The sequence below is a fragment of the Syngnathus leptorhynchus genome, chromosome 1 (genome assembly GCF_054491065.1).
Source record: "Syngnathus leptorhynchus isolate UIUO chromosome 1, UIUO_Slep, whole genome shotgun sequence".
Lineage (NCBI taxonomy): Eukaryota > Metazoa > Chordata > Actinopteri > Syngnathiformes > Syngnathidae > Syngnathus > Syngnathus leptorhynchus.
In genome coordinates, this window is record NC_141195.1 from 25,884,019 (window position 1) to 25,909,686 (window position 25,668).

Genomic DNA, 25,668 nt, shown 5'->3' on the forward strand with positions numbered 1-25,668 from the left:
ACAGGAAAGCAGGCAACGCATTTAGGGAAGACAAGAAGAGGGAAAAACAACAACAAATTGGAGGCAAATAGGAGGCCTCTACGGCCTTTCATTGCAGACATTGGCAATATGAGATGCAGCATGACAGCAGAAGAATCTGACACCGGAGAAGCGAGTCAGCTCAGCTCAGCTCAGCTCAGGTTGAGTCAGCTCAGCTCAGCTCAGCTCAGCTCAGCTCAGCTCAGGTCGGGTCATCTCAGCTCAGCTCAGCTCAGCTCAGCTCAGCTCAGCTCAGCTCAGCTCAGGCCCAGCCCAGCCCAGCCCAGCCCAGCCCCGCCCCGCCCACTAGCTCAAGCCCTTACCCGGCGAGCCCGTGCAGAGGCAGTTGTGAGTCCGGGGAGGTGGCTTAGTTTGGTGGCTGTCCAGTATCTGCTGCACCAGCTGCTCCACCGAGAAGCCGGAGTTGCCGTTCCCGTTGCTGCAAGTCCACTTGATGCCATGAACTGCCGGGAGAGAGGGAGGAGAAGCGGACGACGCACATGTCAGAGCACGCTCCGAGCCGGCTCACGAGCAATATTTAGATGGAAAAAGTTCTTTTCTCTCGAGTTGTGCACTGTACTTGGAGCAACCGAGCTAGCTCTTGGAGTCTGCAGGCAGGCCAGTTTCAACGTCTCATGGCTGGCGCTGCTATCAAAGAGAACCACTAGAGGGTAATGTTGCGCCACGCCACGCCACGCCACGCCACGGCACAGCACAGCCTACTCAAGTGCGACATGCCCCACCCCCCAGCCCCTTTCCATTTAGGGAGGATAGAAAGAAGGGAAAAGACACAGAGAGAGCACGAGTATTTCATTTTTTGTCTCTCTGCACTTTATGGATCCCTTTCGAGCATCCCGGTCGGCAGCGAGAAGGCGTCGCCCTCTTTGTCCCGACAATTCCCAAAGTTAATGACCTCGGCGTGCTTGCTTTTACACCGATGTAGCGAAGACATCGTAGGTAGGGCGTTGTTGCTGGGCAGCTTTATGCCCTAAAGTGACGGAAAGCGGAGCAGGATGTAGACAAAAGCTCAGCGAGCGTGGCCGAAGGCTCCGCTTTCGCAGCGCTAATCATTCCTCGCTTCAAGGAAGTCATTGCCTAAATCACAGACGCCTTGCCCGCGCGAGAGCTTGGTCCCAGTTGGACCATTAGCATCCTGTGAAAGACCCTGACCTTTTCCACAACATCCCCCCCCCCAGTCTTCGGGAAGCCAAGACAACGAGCCTCGAACGGAACATCTGTAAAGATGATAACCATCTCGGGAGGTGGGAACTTTCTGAAAGCGCCGACAATCGGGACTCCCTGGCCAAGCCCATGTGACGTCCTCCCGCGCCTTGGGAGGGGAGGGATGCGGTCGCTCGGCCGGCCCCTTGGCAAACGTCTCCGCGCTCCCAATGGACGGACGGGCGCAGATGCTTTCCGGCGCTCGTTAGAGTGGCCGCGGGCTGATAGCAAACGGAGGCCTCGGGCCCGAGAGCCTCGCCGGCGCTCCGAGCGCACTTTGTGAGCGCGCGGCAAAAGACTCACACATGGGTTTGAGCTGGCCGATGAGTTCCTCCTTGGTCCATTTGGCCCACTCCTTCTTGTCTGTGTTGATGGAACACAGGATGGGGCCGCAGGGTTTGCCGCAATCCTCGATGGCCGGCACGTTCAAATAGTGGACCAGCACAATGTCCGGATTCTGTGGGGAGAACACAGATGAGATCATATGAGAGGCGGGCGTCATTGACTGCCGATCATATGATGACGAAAACAATCAAAACACTTGTAAATGTGCCGTGACGGCCTCCGATTACGAGCGCGTTTTTTGCGCCTCTCATCTCTCCCTCCCTCCCTCCCTCCCTCCGTCAGACGGATGGAGAGAAGTTTGCTAATTGCCAGCGGAGTCCCGCCCGCCCAGTGTTTGGTGGCTCGGGGGCGGTCGGCGTTCTTCACATACTAAATGGAGGCAGACATCGCCACCGTTCACAGTTTGAAAAGCTGAGCACGAAAGAAGTCGCTGGCGTGGTAGCCAGGCAACAGCTTTTCTCTGGCACCCACGCACTTGCCGCCGCCGCCACCGCCTACCTTGTCCTCGGGTCACCGACCTCGTTCTACGCGACTGGACGAAGGAGGACTAACCGAGCCCGTGCAGGCGGGATGTCGAGCGAGCGTCAGTCACCAGACGCATGGAAAAGCGCCCACAACTAGGGCTTGAAAGCCTGCCAAAGCAGAAAGCGCTGACAATCGGGACCAGATACGAACAAACCTCACTTGTTTGCTCGCCGACATTCGACATGAAGGCAAAAGTCGAGAGAGCGAGAGAGACAGAGAGAGGGAGGGAGGGAGGGAGGCACGTGTGTTGCCGTCTGTCTGTGTAGATGCATTGTTGCCGTGCCACACGGAATCCCAAATCCAACGTGTGTTCGTTGGAGCTTGAGGAACGGCCGCGAGTTGTGCTTTGCGTGGCCTGGCCGCGGGGGCTTGATGGTGGAGGCGGAGACGGCGCCATTCGGAGGCACACGGTGACGGATCCTACGGTGTGCGGCGCTCGCTAGGGAGCCTTCTGTTGTTCGGGTTGCTGCGCCCTTCACAGCTCGTCCACAAACACGGCTGCTTATTTCAAGGTCAAGCGCTTCAATGAGAGACTTCCTGCTTGCCAACGGCTGGCTGGCTGGCTGGCTGGCTGGCTGGCTGGGTGGGTGGCCGGCTGGCCGGCTGGCCGGCCGGCTGGCTGGCCGGCCGGCTGACTGGCCGGCCGGCTGCCTATTGGTGCGTGAGTGCGGCCGGCAAACGCCTCGCCACACACAATCACACAGGTAGACAGACTGGCACGCACATGCCTCCCTCCAAAGAATTAGCCCGAAGCGAGCAGTGAGATCCATAATGTGATTGCGCTTGCTTCATTAGGCTAGCTATCTCGAGCACCGCTTCAGCTGCCCCATCCGATTCCGCGTTTCCCTCGTTACTGTTGCGCCGTTGCACCATCCGGGCTGAACGGGCGATTGTGATTGAGGAGACAGCCAGACTCCGCCTCTCTACCGCCGGCACCGTGTGTGCTGCTCAGAAGATTCGAGAAGAGAGGGTTGGCGCGTGCGGGGTTCACGCACGCATGCTGGAACTTTTGAGGAACAGGAAGAGGCCAGCGCGCTGCAGCGTGTTTCAGAGCAAAGCTGGCAAAGCTGGCTGGTCGGCCGGCGGCTGCACGGGGCCTGTGATGTTTAATTCAGGAGCACATAATCACTTGGACGCAGCTGAGAGCGGGGCTTTAAATAACTCAGCTTAGAGCGGCACGAGCGCTTGGCTCCGAGCGGGCCCATGAAACTCTGGGCGTGCGTGTGTTGGGAGTGCATTTTGCTTGTCTCGCTGGTCGGGACAGAGAGTCCATTTGTGCTTTGAAAAATTGGAGATGCAGAGGAATGGGAGGAGAGGTTGTCGCTCTGCCAAGCATCTGCACGCATGACCAGACAAGCGCAAAAGGCCATCCTTCAGAGCCTCAATATGGACTTGACGCCGGCCGGGCGGGCGCTGCAGACATTCGATTGAGGCTCGCTGAGCAAACTTTCACGCCGGTCCCAAGTGAGATGAGGCTGATGAAAGCCCATAAGGAGGCCACACGCACATCATGCCCGCCGTCACGGCCCGCCGTCTCGGCGGAGTCACCGTGCTAAAATGCGTCCCACTCCCTCCACCGTCATCAATTGCCCACTGAACTACACCGATTGAAGAAAAAAAAAACAAAACAGTGACCCGCCTCTTGGCTCGGAAATGCACGCGCGTGAAGATGCGTGTGCTCAACACGCGTGCACCCGCACGACACGGACAAAACGCCGCTGGACTCGGGCCCGATTATTATAAGTGGGATGAATAGGCTTTGGGAGCTCGCTTTGCTTTGCTTTGCTTTGCTTTGGCACGCACACGCAAACGCTGTCTCGTGTCAGCTCCAGAAATGATGAAATGGTTTCCTAGCAACATGTGGTACAGCCACATGAAAACTACAAAAACATGCTGCTGTGCCACACAGTCAAAGGGTGAAGGAGTGAGTGAGACAGAGTGAGTGAGTGAAGGAGTGAGTGAAGGAGTGAGTGAACGAGTGAGTGAAGGAGTGAGTGACTGAGAGTGAGTGAGTGAGTTTGCGATAAACAATGCCCATTCCAGAAAGATGTCAGGCTTTATAGGGTGAAGTTACCAGTATCCAGAGAGATGGCGTCATGAATAGCTTATGAGCAGATCGTGAAGAAAGAAAAGGAAAGCCAATTGACAGCGCGCCACTTCCTCCAGCGGTCGCTCTGCGGGGGCAGCATTGACTGAGCAGCTCCTGTGACAATGAAGGTCACGGGAAGAGCTCGTCACACAACTCGGAGAGCCATCCTCCCGGGAATACATCTGCGCCGGAGACACGCTTATTGCAAACGTGAAGCGGTGCCGCAGGCCGGGCGCTTGCGCAATCGCCAAAGCGTGGCTTCTCCTTCCAAATGCAATGCTGCCTTTTCGAATGAGGGAGAGAGAGAGAGAGAGAGAGGGAAAAAAAGCCGGCGTGGGATCAGGCGAGCAGGGGCTTGCAAAATTGCCGCACTGTACAAAGACGACTAGCAAAATCTTAGGGGCTCAGAGGTTGATTTGGGTTTTTGGGCTATAAAACCAACCAATGGCGTAACGTGTCCTTATTAAACCACGAGTGTGGGATGCAATTGCGTGTAATAGCAAGCATGCATCATGTTGGGGACATGGCTCAGCCAAACTGCGAGGTGGCGAAAAAAAAAAAAAAACAACAACACCGTGTACTATCTCCGTTCGGCAGCTGCCGCAAAGACCAGTCCCAAAACAGGCGTGAGACTGTGACAGAGACGGAGCGACCGCAGCCTCCTGCTAGCCAAATAGGAAATTCATTGAGACCATCAATATCGTATTAATCATTAAAGCCCAGGTGCTGAGGCGGCACTTTGCTGGCTCTTCTTCTATTGGCAGTGCTCGCGCACGCACACACACGCACACGCACAAGTTGAACGTGCTGAAGTGAAACCAAGTGAAGAATGAAGAAAAAGCCATGTTTTTGCCAGGAGCCGTTTGAAAAGGACACAATGCGCATAAAACAAGCCGAGCGTCACCTCAAAAGAAGGCCAAGGAGGCTCGGCTCGGCTCGGCTCGGCTCGGCTCGGCTCGGGACAGTGGCGACGTTCCAATAAGACCCACGACAGCGGCACGCGCATATTCGACGGAGAGCCTGGCCAATTAGGAGCGAGCAGATTGCTGTTATTACTCTCGTCTTGCTCTTTTTGTTTCAGGAAAAGGATGCAGCGCAGCGCAGCGCAGCGCAGCACGCACAAACTTGACACAGGTCGGCTGGCAGCTATCTAATTGCCACTCTCTGATTTCTCCGATAACGCGGCTGGCTCGGAATCCCGCAGACAGCGCGCCGTGTAAATGCCCGACCGCATCGGGAGAGCCCAATCATTTGGAGGGGAAATAATTACAGGCAGGGCAGGGCAGGGCAGAGGAGAGGAGAGGAGAGGAGCAGCCATCAATCGTGCAACACCGACAGCGCCTTCGCTGGAAAGCGGCTCACCCGCCCGCAAGCCCAGGCTCCATTAGCGGTAGTGTGGGGCCGGCCCGCCGCATGCCTCATTTGTTTGCATCAATAATACATTCAAAGGATTGACGTATCTCACATGCAAACCAGCACGCATTCAAGAGGCGGGAAAGATGAGCAGACGCCGAGCCGAGCCGAGCCGAGCCGAGCCGAGCCGCAGATCAGCGTCGGGGGCTGCCCAACGCTCACCATTCACGCCAACTGGACAGTCATTCACTTTTGACGCTGGACCATTTCAAAAAGGCCTGGATACAAATGTCCCGCCTTATATGTGATGAGTCAGCAATAGAAGTTGCGTCTTTGCTGCAAGCAAGCGTGCTGCGGGGCAACGGAGATGGTTCTGCTTTCATCTTACTGTCTGCAAGGAGGGGAGGGGAGGGGAGGGGAGGGGAGCGGGGCGCTATGCAACATCCCGGCATGAATCAACCAAAAGTGGCTGCCAATAAGAGCGTCAACACCACTGCTTTGAGTTGTTCGCTCAGACACGCCTGAAGCCACAGTAGCCGGCCGGCCGGCCAGCCGGCCAGCCAGCCAGCCAGCCGGCCAGCCGGCCGGCCGGCCATCCAGCCATCCGGCCATCCAGCCAGCCAGCCAGCCAGTCAGCCAGTCAGCCAGCCTGCCCGCAAACAACAGAAGCAGCCCAGAGACACATAGCGCCTTCCTTGGCTTTTATGCGCGCATTTCACAGCGCAGCACCCCAACAGGCCTTTTCTTTAGCTGCGGGCGACCCACACCACCACCATCATCATCATCACCGATGACAAACGGATGCGCAGTCGCCGCCACTTTCTGTACGTGCGACCGAGGTCACGCGGCCACGCGCTCGGCTACTGGCGTAGCTCGGCGGGGATGCCGAGGGCAGCGAGGAGAGAAAATCAATAGCGCACGTCAGCTGCGGTTTGCAGCTTGAGCCGCATACTGGACGCTGAAACCAGGCAGGAAGGTTGCACGGGCAAACCAAAACAGAAGCAAAGAGCAAGCAGCCAAAGTAGGGAAGTCAGGCCACGTTGGCGGCCATCCCGGAAGCAGGAAACTGGAGCCAGGCTGTTGGTCGATAAGACGAGCAGTACCGTCACCGCAAGAGCGACCTGTCGATTTTTCTTTCGCTGATGGAAACCCCCCCCCCACAAAAAGCCAAGTTGCACCATGAACATCCAGAGCAGAGGGGGGTGTTGAGCATTAAACGTGTGTACGGCGACAGGCAGGCAGGCAGGCAGGCAGGCAGGCAGGCAGGCAGCAGCCAAACACATTGCATTCTTGTTATTCTTAATGAAATGGCAGCGAGTCAGCCGGGACCCGCTTCCTCTGGCAAATTGACTCGTCCAGATCTGTTGCACAAACGCTCCTTGAAACCTCCACAGAGGAATAAGAGCAGAGGACAGCCTCAATGGAAAGGGCCAATTAGCGCCATTGCAATCACAGCCAGCCAGCCAGCCAAAGGGAGACGGCACAATGCAGAGCAAGAGCCTGCTTCCGAGCGCCTGCTTCCGAGCGCCGGCTTCCGCCCTGCACAAGACGAGGCTTCCGAGCGCCCTGCCCTGCCCTGCCCTGCCCCGCCCTGCCCTGCCCCGCCCTGCCCTGCCCCGCCCTGCCCTGCCCCGCCCTGCCCTGCCCTGCCCTGCCCCGCCCTGCCCTGCACTGCCCTGCCCTGCCCTGGCTCGGAAGCGCTCTCCTTCCGTCGGGCCTCAGCGGCGGCTAATTGGAGCTCAGAGGAGCAATGCGGGCAGGACAAATCGGACAGTTCTGGTCATTAGCTGTGACCGGTGTTCTCTGCCAAAGGGGGCGCCGTCGCCGGCACGCACGCACGTACACTTGTGCCGTGGCACCGACACGGTCAATCGGCGCCTTGACACGAGAGGGGCTGCCCAGATTGGCGCACGCAGACTGATGAGCTCGCACACGCACAGGCAGAGGAAAGGAAGCCAAAGCGGCCGGGCCGGGCCGGCCCGGGCCGGGATTTCATTTCATTTCATTCAAGTCCGAGAAGGCTGGCAGCCTTCCTTTGGCTGACGCCAATACGTGGCCACCCGCAATGGCAACGACCTTTTTCAAGACGTGAAGAAGACAAAGGTGGCCCCAATGTGCAACGTCTGTTGTACGTACGCCTACTCGTGCATGCACGAGCGGGCGTGTTGGACCCTCGCATTTCATTCCTCCGCCCTTCTCTCGGCGCCCACTTGGATTGGAGGTGGAATTGGAGCGTCCTGCTTCGTGGGTTACTGCTGTGTGACATCAAGCATGAAAATTCCAAGCAAAAGAATGCGGCATAGCTCATCTGAAAGAAGTGTTGTCCTTAATCCCTGCGTAGCTGACGCAGACATTTTCAATCCAGATGGAACGCCGGCGTCGCTGGGAGCGGAACGTTTGCGCTGGTCGGCCGCTCGACGGCTCTGGTCTGGGCAGAGAGAACGGCAGCGGTCGCTGCGATATCAGAGTGACGGGGCAAATATCGCCGTCTCGGGAAATGTAAACCGGTCGATGGCGATTCCCTCCGAAAGCGGGCCGCAAAATTGCCGAGCGAGAGAGAGCAATGTCCGTCGGTCGGTCGGTCGGTGGGTCGGTCGAGAGGGCCTCGCTGAGCTTAACCTTTCGCTGGTGGTGAATTATTGAAGGAGCCCCAGACCTGTCCAGCTTCTCCATCGAGGCCGGCCGCTTGGAGAAGGGAGGGCTAGGAGCGAGCAGCGGGGCCTCGCCTGCCCCTTTGGTCACCACGTGGAAATGGCAAGACAAACGCGGCGGGGGATTTGTGATAATTGGCCGCGCTGCCGGCTGGCCAGGGCGGCGAAAAGGTCGCGAGCGCTGAGCAACGGATCATCCCTCGCTCATTGTTTTGAGAGAAAGGGCTCCGGTGGGGGCTATTAATCAAGACTCCGAGTAACCTTCAATTTGTTTGGGGCTCGGGGCCGAGCCGGGCCGGGCCGGGCAGCTAAAGCAAAGCTTTGAAAGTCCCCTGCCTGCCTGCCTGCCTGCCTGCCTGCCTGCCTGCCTGCCTGCCTGCCTGCCTGCCTGCGCTGGGTTGGGTTGGAGGGCGTCCCGGGACGCCAGCTCGGACACGCAGACCTTCTCCGCTCCACATTTGGGCACCATCCCGCAAGAGTGTCAGGCACTCAAATTGATCTGACTGGCTTGTTGAAGTGCACTCCCACCCATCTGATACAAACAAGAGCCGGGCGCCAGCGCTTTGGAGAGCTCCTCTGCTCGCACCTGGCCCCGGCTCAGCTCCCCGCCTCTCGCTCCTCATCCGTGATTTACGTATCCTTGTGAAATATTCATCATGTAGACTTGCGTGGTTTGCATCTGATATCTGTTGTGAATAATCTGGAGGGCCTTTCACGCGAGCTGCTGCGAAAGGGGCGGGAGTCAGGGAGCGATAGCTGGCAAGAAACAAGGTCGTCAGCGTTCCCTCCTGCCTTGGAAGTCATTTCATTATCTCATCTCTCTCTCCTCTCCAAAGCGGCAAAGGCAGGAGAAGCAATTGACCCCTCTCCGAGTCACAGGCAGGTAGGCAGGCAGGCAGGCAGGCAGCAGGACAAATGAAGCTTCCCCTCCGTATTCAGATCATAATTATCCCCACCTCTGTGCCCCCGCCAGCCTGGAATTGCGTTCGATTAGCTGGAAGCAAACGGAGGAGACAAGAGGCTCGGGGATCGATCAGCCCCTTACGCTGCGGTCGCGTCACAAACCGGCCGGGAGACTCATTTTGCAAACTATTCCGTTTTGGAGTTTGTTTTAGCAATTTTCCATCTCACTCAGCATTTGATTTCACTGGTGGCAAAGCCAGGCTGCAATTTCATTTCAAATATCTTGATGGATGCCAAGGGGAGCGAGGTGCACTGCCGGCTCATTTAGCAAGATTCAAACGAGCGGCGGAATGTCCAGCGAAAAAGGTCAAGGACGCCTGCCGGCACGGAGCCGCGGGTTCCGACGCCGGGTGTCACGGGCCGATGCAGAGGTGAGAGCCAACGGAGGCGCGGGCCGCGCAGAGGTGAGAGCCAACGGAGGCGCGGGCCGCCGCAGGCAGGCAGGCAGGCAGGCCCCAACCCAATCCAAGCGACAAAAGAATCTGCCGAGCCAAGCACTGCGGAGCGCTTACCTGCAGCAGCCAGTAGCACCTGCGGTGGAAGGTGGGGATGATGGACGAGTGGACGTAGCAGCCGTACAGACACTGAAAGAAGGACACACACACACACACAAGTGGGCGTCAGGCAAAGGCCATCGTGCGGACAAACAAACAGACGCACGGACGGGGCGGGGCGGGGCCCCCTTCGGGTGCTATCGCTGCCCGTGAGCGGGATGGGCTTAGAGTCAGAATGATGAATGCAAATTCCCTGGCAAAGCAAAATAAATCCTTCTCTGGGAAATACGTGGAATTGACCGTCTCTAAAAATAGCGCGCTCGGTGTAAAACAAACAAACAAACAAACAAACAAACAAACAAACAAACAAACAAACAAACAAACACACAAACAAACAAACACTCGCGCCTCCGAGAAGAAAATGAATTAGCCGTATGCTGAGCGGGCAAACACAGCCGTGCATCGCGTTGGAGTGGAAACATTGATACGTAGCCCTGCCTGAGCGCACGCTGCGCCGGTACCGGCAGGCCCTCCTCCGTGACATCCAAACGTTGCCACGGGCCTCGGTCGCTGCCACCCGATGAGGGAGAAGAACGGCGTGCCGCTATGGCTTTTCTTTGCCACGTGGCGGGGCGGGCCGGGCCGGGGCGGGGCAGGGCAGGGCAGGTGCGACTTTGACCAAAGGCACGCTTGTCTGCCGACGCTAATGCCGACCACCCGGGCACGCGGCCAAAGGCATTAGGTGGAATTGAATTCCACCAAACTAGCTTTAATCAGCAGCTTTTGAAGGTTAGAATTACTCTCTCTCTCTCTCTCTCTCTCTCTCTCTGTCTCTCTCTCTCCTTTCCTCTCTTCTCTTCTCCTCCGGCCCAGCGGCCAAGGGTAAAGCCGAGAGACGGCCGCCTCAACTCAAAAGGATCTCCAGCTCTATGGATGGGCAGAGGCACCTGCGCTCAACACATCGATGACGCTTCCCAATCTCAGCTCCAATTCTGTCGCTGAAAGCGTGGCGAGATTGCGAGTCGTCAATTTGACAGCCCGCATCCAAAATGTACACACATGATTTTGATATGACAGGTTGTAAAGGCGCGCGGCTGCTACGGGTATCAAATGCTAAAGCAGGTTGAAATCAGCCAGGCGAGCCACGCCAGCTGCGGTCGGTCACGTGAGCTGCGCCCACGCTCGTCTCTTTGCGTTTCCAAACGAGCCGGCCCGTTTCCCTTCTCTCGCCTCAAGTACAAAGTAGCAAACGGCCGAGTGGACGGAGACGGTCGGAAATTCGGGGGATTTTGCCGCTTTGTCTTTTGCCATCGTGACCGGGCCTTCCGTGGACGCAAAAGAGCGGCACCGAGGCGGAGAGCAGTTTAGCTATCAAACAATTGATCCACACGCGTGCCAATGGCGGATGGCTGGTTGGCTGGCTGGCTGGCTGGCTGGCTGGCTGGCTGGCTGGCTGGCTGGCTGGCTAGCTGGCCGGCTGGCCGGCCCGCTGGCTGGCCAGCCGGCCGGCCTTTGGTCAACACTTTCTTTTTGCTTGTGCGGCACTTTTGAGATCAGCTTTTGCCTGGAGTGCCAGCTTGGTAACGTGCTCGCTTATGTCTCACCGCAGCATCTTGCCGTTAAGCTCTCGCGCGCGGCGGCTCCTCCCCCCCCCCCCATCCATCCATCCATCCATCCATCCATCCATCCATCCATCCATCCATCCATCCATCCATCCATCCATCCATCCATTCGTTATCCGCCCGGCTCCCTCCGAGCCCCGCTTTCTGGCGGTTCTCGTCGGTGCGTTCTATGTGTCTTCGCTTTTGGATTGGAGTTCCCGGTGGCGTTGCCAGTTTTGGATCACTCCGACCCACCCGAGGTCTCTCCAAATACTCCGACATCAGAAATATAATCGACCGACGGGACCCTTGGCAACTCACGGTAAGCGAGCATCTCCCACGCACTGGCGCACAGAGCTGATTAGCAGAGGGTCAGGCGGGCAGCCCGGCAGGTTGCCCCCCCCCCCCCCCCCCTGCTGTGATCTGTAGGCGCTTTGCATTTCCACTCGTTCCACTGTCAATCACGAGCAGCCTCAAAGAGCAGGGACCAAAATATGATGGATGACAAAGTGAACGACACGCTGTGTATGGAAACGTGAAGCGTGGAGACAAATTGAGGGGGGAGCGAGGGAGGGAGGGACCGAGGGAATGATCTGATAGGAGAGCGAGTCGGATGGGGGGGGGGGGGGGGGCACACAACAGGCAGGCAGCAGAGAGGAGATACCATTACAGAGGAGACGGTGAGAAAGAAAGAAAAAAAAATCCCGCTGGCCAGGGAGAGTGTTGGGAAGAAAGAGAGCGAGCGGGAGGAGAGGAGACGAGGGGAGGGGGATAGAATGAATGCTAACGGGGAGCCCAAAAGCACTACTGAGGCTTTATCCTTCACAGGCAGACGAGCAACAATCGCAAACACATTTTCTCTCACCCTGGCCCGAGCGAGCGAGCGAGCGAGGAGAGATAAAAAAGCAATTTGTATTCCATTCCTATTCACGCCGCCTTGCTTGGCCTGTTTCTCTGCCTGCATATTTGTAAACACAGCGCCTTCATCTTACCACCGCAAGCACACAGGGGGAGAGAGGGAGGGAGGGAGGCAGGCAGGCTGGCACAAAGGGTGAGGAGGAGGGCGACACGGGCAAAGGAGAAGCGATGCAGACGACAGACCACGCAAGACGGACCGGGACCGGACGGGCCGTCACCAATTGTTTTGCTCACGGCTTTGTCGGCGCATGTCAGGTGCTCGGCTTGAAGGACAACAAGGACGGACGGACGGACGGACGGCCAAACACAGCCCAGCCCGCACCTGCGAGATGTCGGCCTGCCAAACGCGGTGCCGTTAATCCTTAGTTGCTTTGATCGAGCGCGGCTATTATGAACCAATTTAAAGGCTTGACAAGAAATCCATCAACTTGCTGGGACGCCCTGGGCCAACTTGATGACACAGCCAAAAGCTGGTTGCCCGCCGGCCTACAAGACAAGCGGCAAGTCGGGCCGCCAGCTCACCTCCCTCCCTCCACAGCGCGCAGAAGAGACCAAATCAAGTGCTGAGCGGCAACATTTGCTTTGCTTTGCTTTGCTTTGGCGTCCAAGGAAGAAGCAAAGTCATGACGGGAAGAGTGAGGGGCGGCTGCAAACGTAGCATGGCTTCAGCCTGGACAGGCTTTTTCACCTCGGAAACACTTCAGCCCTTGGCAGTGGTTCCAGATAAAGCAATGCAGCCACTTTTGGACACGCGTTCCTCCAGACGGGGCTGCTGTCTGGGGCTGGAATCTCAAGGGCTCAAAGGGTGACGAGGTGAATGCAAAACGCCGACCGCCACGCGCGTCTTCTTTCCGTCGCACGTCGCACGCAGTCGGGCAGCTGCTCGATTTATTTGCCCCACGCGCCATTCCTCCCGCCTCCGCGCCCGCCTCCGCGCACGCCTCCGCGCACACCTCTGCTGAATAATTGATCCGTGTACTCGGCTAACTAAATCCGTCAGAGCCACGACAAAGGAAGCAGCTCTTTCTCTAGCCCTCTTGATCCTTCCGCCCCAGCTCAGTTGAGTTTTTCACCAGAGAGAACGCGTGATCCCCCTCAGGCGGCAGATGGCGTCTCTGGCCCGCCGACGGGACAAAAGGCACACCTGAGCAAAGCCCCACTTCCTGAGTCTGCTGCACAGGAGGCTAGAAGCCGGCCGGCCGGCGCATGGCTGATGCACCAGAGCCGGGCCCAGTCCCGCCCCGCCCCACCCCGCCTGACGTGACGCACGCTCCAGTGCGGTACCAGCAGAGAACAAACGGAAGGCGTAATTAGTGCCAATAAAGCTCCTTTAAATTCAGGCTCCACATCAGGCAGGTCTGATATGATCTGATTAGCGGCGGATTTTAAGGACTGATCCGTTCATCCCAGCGCTGCCGTCAATCTCTGTGCAAATTTAGTCCAACTCAGTCCTGGAAAATTCCATTGCATATTTGCTATGTCCCGCGTGGCAGTCAGCGGCCTTTCTGCAAACAGTGACATTTCTTGCCATTCTTCAATCAATGCGTACGCAGGTGTGCGCGTGATCCAACGCCAGGACCTTCTTCGTGGTCCGCAGCCTTAAACTGAGAAGCTAAGAGAGGAACAGGCATCGCTCGCCCGTGGGAGACTTTTGCCTCTCTCTATTTGGCCGCAGCGCCCGCTTGACGTGGCGAAGGTGGGGCACGGCAAGGTGACGCACGGGCAGGCCCGGAGCAGGCTGTGCAAGTAGGAGGACAGCTATCAGCCTTCGAGCAGGCTCGGGGCGCTGGTTATCCTGCTTTGACTTGTTGCTCCACATTCTCCGCTCATTGCGGTGGTGGCTGTGAAAATACCAGTTGGGGGGGGGGGGGGGGGCTGCCAGTCAAAGGGATTAGCAGCCACGTGGAGAGAAACTGGTTCATTTTCAAGAGCGTATTTATCAAAATAGCCGGGGGGCGCAAGCTGGCAGGCAGGCAGCCACGCAAGCAGGCAGCCACGCAAGCAGGCAGCCACGCAAGCAGGCAGACACGCAGGCAGGCAGACACGCAAGCAGGCAGACACGCAGGCAGGCAGCCACGCAGGCAGGCACCCCAACGAGGGGAAAGCCACTTCTAGCCTAGTCAAGTCCAAGGGAACATCAAGGTGATGCATGTTGGGTTGCGGCCTTACAAATGGCAAGCACACTACAAAGTGACATTGCAGATTGTTTTTCTCTTCATCAGATCTTGTCGCCTCTCTGCATTTAAGAAGCAAAGATCATTTTTTACAAGCGGCGGCGCCAACAAGGCCGGCCTGCCTGGCTGCCCGGCTGCCTGGCTGCCCGGCTACCCGGCTGCCTGCCCGGCTGCCTGCCCGCCCGCCTGCCCGCCTGCCCACCTGCCTGCCTACCAGAAAACCTTTCCACACCTTTGCGCTTCTCTCTCGGTGACGTTTAAAAAGGCATCTGATGCGAGGAGAGTTTTAATTGGATTTTTTTTCCCTCCAAAAGCCATCAAGCCTAGTTTAGCCGTTACAGAGTGGCATGGTGTATAAAGGAGGTTATTGCAGCCTTGTTGCGCTTTTACAGAGTATCATCTCGTCCGCCGCGAGAGTGGCCGATAACATATTGGATGTTTATAATGGCCGGCCGGCCGGCCGGCACCGAGCGCGGCCGGCAGTAAAACTCCGAGCCGGGACGGGCCGTCGGGTTCGCTCGGAGCTGAGCCAGCCCAGATGCCTTTGGCCTCCGTCGGCCGTATTTCATCCTGGAAATGTGCGAGCGGTGCCGACGTAGCAACATGTTACAAGCCTCGGCCACAAAACGCCTCTTTGACAACAAAAAGATGAGGTGGGATTTGCACCCCCCCTTGACTTTGCTGGACGGCCTTTGGAGGTCATCCGTGTACTTTTGCGCAGACTTGACGTGGTCTGTCGCCAAGTGTCCCCGACTTTTCCCGCTGCCTCGGCGCGCTTACTTAGCCAGGCCACTTTAGCCCAAAGTATCGGCCGGCGTTTTGGCAAGGTGTCAGCCGCTTTGGTGTGGGCCAAAGGCAAGGAAGCGGCCCCGTCTTTATTGCTCTCTCTTCAGAGATCAACGGCGTCTGAGCGTGAGCACCGAGCGGGGCCGAGCGTGAGCGCCGGGCGGGGTCGAGCGTGAGCACCCGGCGGGGCCGAGCGGGGCCGAACGTGAGCACCGAGCGGTGCCGAGCGTGAGCGCCCGGGCGGGGCCGAGCGTGAGCGCCCGGCGGTGCCGAGCGCTCCCGATCCGGGACCCCTCTCCCACCTAATGTTACATTTAACGAGCCAATTAGTCCACAATGGCAGGGCGGGCATCTCGGGCGCTTGTTTACGCTGCATTCATTATTCATGTCTGCTCGTTAGCTACGTGTAAAATGAAAAGGAGAAGCGAGACCGTGAGCTCCCCGCGGCGGATGCTTATTAAGATGAGACGCTTTGTTATCCGAGCAAGAGGCAGTAGGGGCTGGCTGGCTGGCTGGCTGGCTGGCTGGCTGGCTGGCTCGCCAGCTAATTGTTCTTGGTGGGCGGGATGTGCTGCGTGCCATCATTTATCCAACCTCCAGGAGGAGGAGGAGGAGGCAAAGACTGCAAGCGCCGGCCGTCGAGTGCCCTGTGAGAGACACGCAACAAGCCTTCATCCGAGAACTCCTGTTCTTGGCCTCCACCCTCTGGGCAAAAGTGCACGGGAGGGAGTAGAAATGTCGCCTGGGGACACTTCACACTCGTCTCCACCGGATGGATGTCAAAGTTGCATTTCTGGGGAATCTTTCAATTGCCAACAAAACGGATACGGCGATGCATTTCCACGCATTCCGACATCCTGCGACAAAATCCATTGAGGGAAAATTGTCACGGCTCGACCGAAAGTCAGCCAGAATTTCCAGCATGACGCTAGTCCCCTGAAAAGAAAGAAAAAAAACGAAGAGGGGACATTTGGCCGGCCTCGGCTCTCTCGTTTGCGACAGTCTCAGCCACCCGAGCGGAGCCGGGCGGAGCCGAGCCGGGCGGAGCCGAGCCGGGCGGAGCCGAGCCGGGCGGAGGCTCCCTCCGTCGCCGCCTCCGCACCTGAGGCTCTTGTTCTTTTATAGCAAATTGAACCTTTCACTCGGAGAGAAATAATTACTCTCCAGAGGGAAGGGGGACTGCCGCCGTTGAATGCTGATATGACACACGAGGTCACCTTGCCACTCGGTGCCGGCCTGCTCAGAGGAGATGGGAGGGAGGGAGGGAGGGAACAAAGCCAGGATGCAGCGGTTCAGGGAGCACACAGAGAAAAAGTAACAGCAAGAGTTGGAAAAGCAGCGGCTGCCTGGGAAAAGCAACAAAACAGGAGGGGAGCAGAAAGCCAAGGGGGGAGCGAGCAGGTAGGACGCCACGGGAAAAGTGGCTCTCCCGAAACGGAGCAGCTGGCATCCAGTAATCCAATGCTACGTTGCCACGTCCGTGGAGAGAGCCGGCTTCCGTCGAAAAGCTCCAAACCATTCGTGGGCTCCTCCCGCTATCGAGCCGGCTAAGAAGCCTTGGTCTTCAGTGATGCTTTTCATTTTCGGCTCTGCGCCTCTGTGGTTTAAAGCTGCGAGCGAAGGTTGCAAACTGAGCGGCCGACTCTCGGAAAGGGCCGCGCGCCGTCGGGAACGCACACGTGTTCAAACTAAGCGCGCCATTCTTACCGTCCCCACGTTTGACCGCGGAGGCACAGCAGCAAGCCGAGAGCTGGCTTGGCGCTACATAGCAAGATTCGTCCATCAAGACAAAGGGAGTCGCCAGCCAGGCGAACACATTGGGAAGGCGCCTGGACGATTCAGAGCACGGCGGGGCCGGCCGCTGTCCTCCACAAGCTCTGGCGCAGGCCGGCTTAGCTGGGGCAGCGGGCCCGTGGAAAATCCTACTCAAATCCCGCGTCGCGTGGTGATGAGGCAAGGGGGAGGAAGGAGGGATTTTTTTTTTTCCTTCCTTCATGCAAGAAACAGCAAGGTGACGCCTCCCGTCCGTCCGTCCGTTCGTCTGTCGCTTAGCTGATCTTGAAAAAGAGATGGCTCCGGCTTCTATGGCTTTTATGACAGCGGCCCGGAGGGCCCGTCTTTGGAGAGATAAGGTTGTACCCTTTTCCTTCGGTATCCTCGGGCCCATATCTTGTTAAGGGCAGGCCAGGCCAGGCGAGGCGAGGCGAGCGGCGGAACCGAGTTTGATGCATGGCTTTACAACCGGAGTCGGGCCCGTAACGCTCAAAGGCCCATCATGACTGACCTTAATAGCGCGCTCTGCATCTGGGCTTGATTGATCGTGCCTAGCAGGTTGTGAAAGGCGCCATCTGGAAGAAGGGAAGGCGAGACGGCAAACGCAGCAGCCGGGGAAGAGCCGGGCCGCCCGCCGGATAGGCAAAAGGCCAGACCACCATCTCACAGTGAAATGGATGGCCATATGCCGGAGAAACTTAACGACGGCCGAGCATAAACCCCGTGCCCCTCCCTGACGTACAAATCAACACTTTGGCGATTTCAATGCCACGTCGCCACTCGCAGTGGCCAAGAACCGGGCCGGGGCTCCGATGCGTCCGTCCCATATTGCTTTGTTTACACGTTTTGGCTCATCCTCAGCGTATTTGACAAAGATTTGTGGCAGTGTTGCCGAAAGCTCCCACAGCTTTATTGCAAACGCCAGCTCGGCAAGTGTAAATCAACTTGTCATCTCTCTCGCGCGCCGTCGGGTTAGCGGCGCTCAATCGTAGGTGCCGTCCGGGAGCGGCGGGAGCCCGGTCGCCGACCCGGAGAGGTGGGACAGAGGAGCGTCGGACACGCACGAGCCTTTGGCAGAGCCCCCCCACGCTTTGACGAAGGCCCCTCGCCGAGATGATGACAATAACGGCCCCGATTCATCGAGCGTTTTTCTGCAGCTCTCAGAGCCCACGCTGAACCGGAAATAGACAACCTTTCTTCACCCCCCCCCCTTTTTCCCCATCCCATCCACCTCGCCTCAATGACAGGTCTGAACCTCGGCGGCGGCCGTGCATTATCCCGCCATCGCCACTTCTATTTTTATGGCGCCGTCCATCACCATCACTTAGTCTCTTGCAGCCTCCTTTCATCTGCCCCATATTATCTGGCGGAGTGACGCTTCCTACGCAAATGGCAGCACGAGCGCTGCGGCCCGGCCCGCCCCGGCCCGGCCCGGCCCGGGTGACAGTGAAAAACTAACACGGTGCGACTATTCCCAGACATGGGCTTCGAAACAGGCGCTGCCCCCTCCTGGCAACGTCCGAGGAGAAAAAGCCAGGGCAATAGCGGGAGGCGTCTCTCACGGAGATCCAGAAGGATATTTGACATTCCTCGCCGGCTGCCAGGTAACAGTAGCCCGAGGCAGTGAAAAAGTTTCACCTGCTTTTTATTTCCCCCGGCGAGGAGGATACAAAGCTCTTTAGCTCAGCCGAGTCCTACGTGCCAGGCATGTGTTGAGAAACCCCGAGCTGCCTCCCATTCAATACAGTCTGTCGTGTCCAAGCAAGGCGGGAGCTAGCATTGAGAGGGCTTCCGTCTCACAAGCAGCGAGCCCCTTCAAAGTCTTTCTTGAAACGGAAGCAAAGGGCTGCCTTCTTGCTTGTATTCTTCTATCTGCTGCTGAGATGATCTCGCTGTGGATTTGGCAGGCGGGCTCAGGCAGGCAGGCAGCCAGCCAGCCAGGCAGGCAGCCAGCCAGCCAGCCAGCCAGGCAGCCAGCCAGCCAGCCAGCCAGCCAGCCAGCCAGCCAGCCAGCCAGGCAGGCAGGCAGGCAGGCAGGCAGGCAGGCAGGCAGGCAGGCAGGCAGGCAGGCAGGCAGGCAGGCAGGCAGGCAGGCAGGCAGGCAGGCAGGCAGGCAGCCACGGCTGCCCCGGGCCATCCCGCTTTAGGCACAAGCCACCGTGACGTCACGGCAGCCGAGGGAGCCCTGCCCTGTGTTTATCTCCGGCATGTATCCGACTCCGGCCGGGCCTTTTCTGCCTCTTCCCGTCCCAGGACGTTGTGACAATCCAAGGCGTGCCGCTCGTCATTGTGACGAGTGCGAGCGACGCTACGACTGACGGCACGGCACGGCACGGCACGGCAGGTGCTGTGTGCACTATTCATCCGTCGCACGTTGCCCATTCACACTCGCGCTTCTTCTCCGTGCGATTGTGTTTTCCGACCGGACTGGAATCTGGTACCGAAAAGTAAGCGTTGATCGTTCTCGGCGAGAGCAGAACACGAGCCGCCCGCGCTCCGTGGAGCAAAGGCGTGAAATGTCGACTGCGGGACGAGCTGAAGTACACACCGCCAACCCGCCGTTGGCAAGCTTGCCCTTGTGCTGAGCAGGGCAGGGTGGGGGGTGGAGAAATATTGACTTCAGATGATCATCCCATGCCTAAATCAATGCACAGATGGGTGACCTCTTCGGCCGTTGCCAAGGTCGAGCCGAGCGAGCGGCGGACTCATTAAGGAAGCAGGCCGGCCGTTTGGCAGCGCATCGCCAGCGTGTGCTCGGAGGGAGCTAGCAACCTTGAGCAAACGGTGAGCGCTCAAGTCGGCTCCCACGCCACAGGGGGACCCCGGCCTCGTCAAAAATCCCAGCTCGTGGAGGGAGGGGGGAGAGGGCCGGACAAATTCAAGCCACACTGGAACAAGTCATAAAAGGAGGCAATAATGAATTCAATGACACTTTTTAGTGTTTGCCGCTGAAATGTGCTGAATGGGCAACGTAAAGAGCGGGCACGGGCCGGCGCCGCGCGCAGAGCTTTGCCGAGGCCTGCCCGCCGGTCTGCTGACTGCGTGTCTGGGAGCCCCGAGGAGCACTTTACACCTCAACGGGGCCTTCGTTAGCAAATGAAGGACTCTTAATTGGCCTAGCAAAATACACAAGGTGCTTGTTGCAGCCCCACTTGCTGGTGCACACACACACACACACACACACACACAAAGCGCTAGCACACCTTAGCAAAATGGCGGGGCTTGCGTTGTGCTTCCCACGCCGCAGCGCCTTTCACACTTTTTCAATTAAAACAGACAAACCAGCCGGAGGCAGCGGCTCATCCATCCATCCGTCCATCCATCCATCCGTCCGTCCGTCCGTCCGTCCGTCCGTCCATCCATCCATCCATCCATCCATCCATCCATCCATCCAACCATCCATCCATCCATCCAGCACATTAGCGCCACTTTTGTCATCCGAGCCAGGTCATTAGCTCGCTACTCGGCCAGCCGACAAGCAGCGCAACCAGAAAAAGTTTTCAAGGCAGCCAACCCCCCCCCCTCCCCATTCATTAGTTTGTGCCTTTGAAAAGTGCTGAATTGGGACACTTACCTGACTTGCCCCATTTTTGCTCAGCAGGAGCCAAGACGGTGATGAATGGTTCCGAGCAGCTGTCACGAGCAGCCGGGCCTAGGCCGGCCGAGGACACATCGCACCGAGACAAAAGTCTTTGACACCGGCGGCCGGCAAGTGCGGCCGGCAAGTGCGGCCAGCAAGTGCGGCTCGTCTCCGGTGCCTGCCCGCGCGCGTCCCATTTGGCCAGGCAGATGGCAAAAGATGGCAAAAGAAAGATTCGACGCCTCTGACGACTGGTGCTTTTCAAGCTTTTCTCATCCTGGAGCGAGAGAGGAGGTGAGCGGGAAAGCCACTTTGAGCTCCGTCCGGGTCTGGCGGCGGGCGCCGCAGATGTGGAGAAATTAATTGAGTGGAAAAAAAAAATCTGCTGTTTAAGGTTGAAGCGGGTTACGGGAAGGCGGTGTAACAATTGTTTTCTGTTTGCTCGAGGCTATATATATCCTTCATTGCCACTTTCTTTTCGCCTCCCCGGCTCCCCTCCCAGCTCGTAATCCGGCCACCTACCTCACTTCCCCTTTATGGCCGTCGGCGTCAGCAAAGCCGGAACCTCACTTTCGAGCGAGCGGGGGCTCCCGTCGATACGGACGTGAGACGTCAAGACAATCGAGCGCATTTCTCCCGGCGGCCCGGCCGATGACGTCACGAGACAGCCGTGCGGGAGGGAGCAATGTCCAAATACACAAGCTGGGGCTACAACTAACGTCTACGTCCACCCAATTGGCGCAACAGTTGGAGGGAGGCGCAGCTCGCGGTGCACGGGCAGGCGCCCGCATTGACGACGCGAGGCGAGCGAGCGAGCGAGCGCAACGGGCTGCAAAGAAACATTTGAAAGCACCCCGACCTCTGGCAACATTTCAGTCCGCTGACTATTTCTTTTCAAAATGCAAAGTAACAGCTGCAGACGACGTGGGTATGAACGCCAAGGGGACTCCGACGCCGTCCGGCCAACGTGAACACATTTCAAAGGCGTCCGCTCAGGCGTCGTCGTCGTAAAAATGTCACGGCGTAACGTGGACGGTCAAAGGGCAAAATGCAAAGGTGTGAACGGCTGTTTGCGAGCCATCTCCTGACATTGGTCTTTGTTCTTTTCAATGAGGAGAGGCCGTTGAGTCGCCAGCACGCTCCATTAGCCTCGGTCGTTGCACACCGGCACAGCCGAAATCACACATTAGCGCCGAGCCAACGTGAAATGACAAGTTACGGACGCGGCGGGCGGGCGGGCGGGCGGGCGGCTTGGCTGACCGCCGTTTGGCGGGGGAGGTGCCCAGGCCCGCCGCGCTGACTGCAAAGCCTTTCTTTCTCTTGTCGGTACCCAGCCCGGCACACCTTAAGAAGAGAAGCTCATTAGCTCGTGTTAATGAAATAAGTCAGAGGCACTGCCACCTTCACTTAAGAGAAAATCGATCTACGTTTCAGGGAGTTTATTAAAGCGGGGGAATAATGGGGTTGTTGTTGGGGGGGGTTAATGGGTGTGTTTGGGGGTCGTTTTCTAAGCTCCCGTGAACGGCTGATCAAAAAAGTGACGGTAACGCTGCCTCGTGGCGCCAAAAGAGACGTCTGGTGCGTGCGGGAGAGCTTCCGCTGACACACGGCTCTCCGAAGGCGGCCCAAACGCACGCTGGGCGCCCCTTGCTCATTTGTCCAGCCTCACCCGGAGTGACGGGGGAGTCACGGGGGAGTGACGGGGGAGACGTCAGCAGGGCGGGCTGCTATTTCACGGCCTGTTAAGCGCTAATTCCACAACATGCCCCGTGCTCCAATTTTAGGGAGCATTAGCGCCAAGCTCAAGGCAGCCCAGGCGGGCCAGGGCGGGGAGGTGGAGGACACAACAGGGCTCTCACATAACAAGGCTGACAAACAAAAGAGTGGCGGGAGAGGAGACCAAAGGAAGCCAGTCAAAGGGAGCCAGCACCAAAGCAAAACCAAGCCAACGGCGCCACGACGACTGTCGACGAGCCATCCGTCGCTCATTCATCGCTCATCCATCCATCCATCCTGTTCAGGGTCACAGCTGACATGACAGACTACACCCTCAAATCGTGTCAAAGGACGTGGCGCCAAAGGCCGCCTTGTGAAACGTCGGCCAGCGCCTGAGCTGTGTGTTGTTTGTCCAAATCCTAAAGCCTTCCTTCGCCCTAAACTTGAGCACCGCAAACAGCCGGGGGAGGCAAAGTTTGGCTCGGGGCCCACAAATCAGGCCGGCTGCCTCGACGTTGCATGCCGCGCCGCCCCGCCCCGCCCGCCCGCATCCGGCAAAAATAAGCCCAAAATAGACGCAAGCGGGTGTTTTACGGCCGGCACGGGAGGTGACTGGGAGCGCGCGCCGCCAGCAAGATGAATGCGGAGCGGCAACATCCATCCAGACTCTTAATAAGCTACAAACAATGCCACTCTTTCCCGGCCGGGGAAAACTATCGTCACGGTCGCGCTGCCTTGTTTGCTGCCTGCCGAGGAGACGGCACGCACGCACGCACGCACAAACGCACAAACGCACGCACAAACGCACAAACGCACGCACGCACGCACGCGGACAGGGCCGGGGCGCTCACCTCGACTCCTTGCACTTTCAGCTTCATGTGATCCTCCCGCGTGGTCTTGCCGTCTTTCCTCTTCTTCCAGCAGTAGCCATCCTTTCTGTACTTGACCTTCTTCCTGTTGTACAAGATCATGGAGCCATTCTGCGGCCTGCGTTCGCACAGACAAGACAGAAAGCAGAGGAGACGCATTGGAGGAGCAAACACAGCAAAATCGTCCCCCTGCACCCCTAACTCCAATGGGACCATGGCTCTGCGTGCGCGGGGGGCTTCCAGACGAGGCTCATTCATTCAAGCTAAATGGGTTGGAATGTCCAGCGAGAGGAGACACTGCTCCGCTCCGCTCCGCTCCGCTCTCCATTCATAATTCATCGTCAGCCCGGAGGCTCATCAGCTACTTGATGAGAATCTGCCTTTCTGCTTGGCTCTCCAACAGAGACATTTGGCCAACATTAACACAAAGTGTAACATCAAACATTAACAACTCACTCGACAATGAGCCTGTGCTTGTGGCCTTGGCGAATCTGCCCATATGCCATGCAGCCAGCCATGCAGCCTGCCACGCAGGCAGCCACGCAGGCAGCCACGCAGGCAGGCAGGCAGGCAGCCACGCAGCCAGGCAGCCAGGCAGCCAGCCAGGGGCTCGCTCATGTTTGAGTCCAATCCCTCTTCTTTTGCTCTAATCCCGCCGTTATAGACAAGCCGAAAGGTCAACAGAAATGAGTGCGTTTGACACCAAGCAAATGAAGATGAATGATCACGTGGACTTTGCCAAACACAAAATATTTGTTTGAAGGTGGAGCTGTCATCGAGAGCGGGGCACGGGCGCCTCGACCACCCCTCACCGTGTTCTTTTGCGCTGATCTGAAGAACTGGACCGATTTTGTTCAAATGTCCAAATTGCCGCCAAAGCGTCGCTGACGTCTTTGATCATTTTTACCGGGCGCTTTTGTTATCGGCTCTCTGTCGACGTGGCGTTTACGCACCTTCGGCACGTCAAATGGCTTTTTTTTTACTTTTTTTTTTTCTCCCACGGTGAGCAACTATTTTGAGTGATTTGTTACAGCAGCCCTGTTTTCTTGCCACCAGATGAGGCAAAAACAGCCAAATCGAGTCCAATAATTCCTTTTCCCCAGCTGGCAAAAAATAGGGCCGGCTGACAGCCAGCACTTTTCCTCCAGAGGGTTCTCCTCTCCATTCAGCCTCAGTTTTTGGATCAGCGGGCAAGGGCAGGTTCTCCTCTCCATTCAGCCTCAGTTTTTGGATCAGCGGGCAAGGGCAGGTTCTCCTCTCCATTCAGCCTCAGTTTTTGGATCAGCGGGCAAGGGCAGGTTCTCCTCTCCATTCAGCTCTCAGTTTTTGGATCAGCTGGACACCCGTCTCCAGGGATCTTGGGCCAGCGATTGAACCATTTGTGATTTATTCTGAAATACTGCTACGTCAACAAAAACAAAGCACGAAACCGACCCGACGAGGTCAACCCCAAAAAAAAAAAAAAAGACGTTTTGAAATGACACCGTTCAAAGTGACGCTGCACAAGCTGCGCAAGCTGCGCAAGCTGCGCAAGCTGGACACTTTGGAAGAATCTATTCTTCCTCTCCCCTCCCTACTGGCTCAGTCAGGAACCAGGGAGGATTGAGCTGTAACCCTATCAGTTGTGGCCGAGCCAATCCGAGTCCATCCCGCCTTTGGCCTGGCAGAGACAGACACAAAGCCACACGTGCAGACCACACGCGCACTCCAAATGAATTCAAGCCACGTCATCAGCACAGACACACGCAAACGCACACACCGGGTCGTGTCACGTCACGTTCCATGGAGACCTGCCAAAGTGGAAGCCCAATTTAGCTTCCCACCAAATCCCCACAATTGCTTTCAACAACATCCAGCATCCAAAAAAGACAAGGTGAAAGTCATTCCATTCCAAAGAGGAAATAGTGCTGCTGAAAATCTCAAGCAATGGATCAGCAGGGGAGTTGAAATTTAGACTTGCTTTTAACTCATTTCCTTTCATGATTTGCACTTGCCTTTCTTTTATTGTTCACCCCAAACTTTGATCATTTTTGATGTTCTGGCTTGCCTCAGCTTCATGATGTGCGGAGGGAGCACTTTGGCTTGCCTGGGAGAAATGTGCAAAATAAATAAGCCTGCCGTGGTTTTATTCCTCGACGCTATCGTGCTGCTGAGGCAGAGTTAGGGTTAGGAGTGACCTGGCCGTATCGGGGCGGAAAGGCGTGAAGGAGAGGACCGGACCGGACGGGACGGGAGCGAGCGCCGCAGGTGTCAAGGCACCCATTGTACGACTGCTGGACAGGAGCAGTAAAGAAAAAGTGGCTCCCACACAACTTGAAGGTTGCCATTAAACTTTGGCCACTTTGGCTCGTGGTAAAGGCCCGTGGGATTTATTCCCTTGGTTAGGGTGATGACAGCGCCCGCTTCTGTCCTAGCGCCGGCCGGGCCGGCCGTAATTCCGTTGTTAGTTCAATGAGGCTGTATCGGCTTGGAGAGTCAAAGCTATGAGGTCGGGCAGAAAGGGTCAATGCGACGTTCTGCTTTTCAAGTCATCTGAAGCAGATCATCATTTCTGGGAACAGAGCTATTTGAAAGCCGACCACTCCTTTGCGA

General features: G+C 57.4%; 1 protein-coding gene across 2 annotated transcripts in view; it reads right to left on the minus strand.

Annotated features, from left to right (window-relative positions):
• The window catches only part of LOC147063092 (calmodulin-binding transcription activator 1-like), a 68,002-nt gene that overhangs the window by 12,337 nt on the left and 29,997 nt on the right, over nucleotides 1–25,668 (minus strand). For both annotated transcript variants that reach the window (XR_015066986.1, XM_085919181.1), the window contains 4 exons: nucleotides 23,059–23,194; nucleotides 9,678–9,749; nucleotides 1,543–1,696; nucleotides 342–482 (listed from right to left, as the gene is read on the minus strand). Coding sequence is in view for 1 of the 2 variants with exons in the window: in XM_085919181.1 (XP_085775307.1) it covers nucleotides 342–482; nucleotides 1,543–1,696; nucleotides 9,678–9,749; nucleotides 23,059–23,194 (503 nt within the window). In the remaining variant the exon portion in view is untranslated. The remainder of the gene's footprint in view (nucleotides 1–341; nucleotides 483–1,542; nucleotides 1,697–9,677; nucleotides 9,750–23,058; nucleotides 23,195–25,668) is intronic.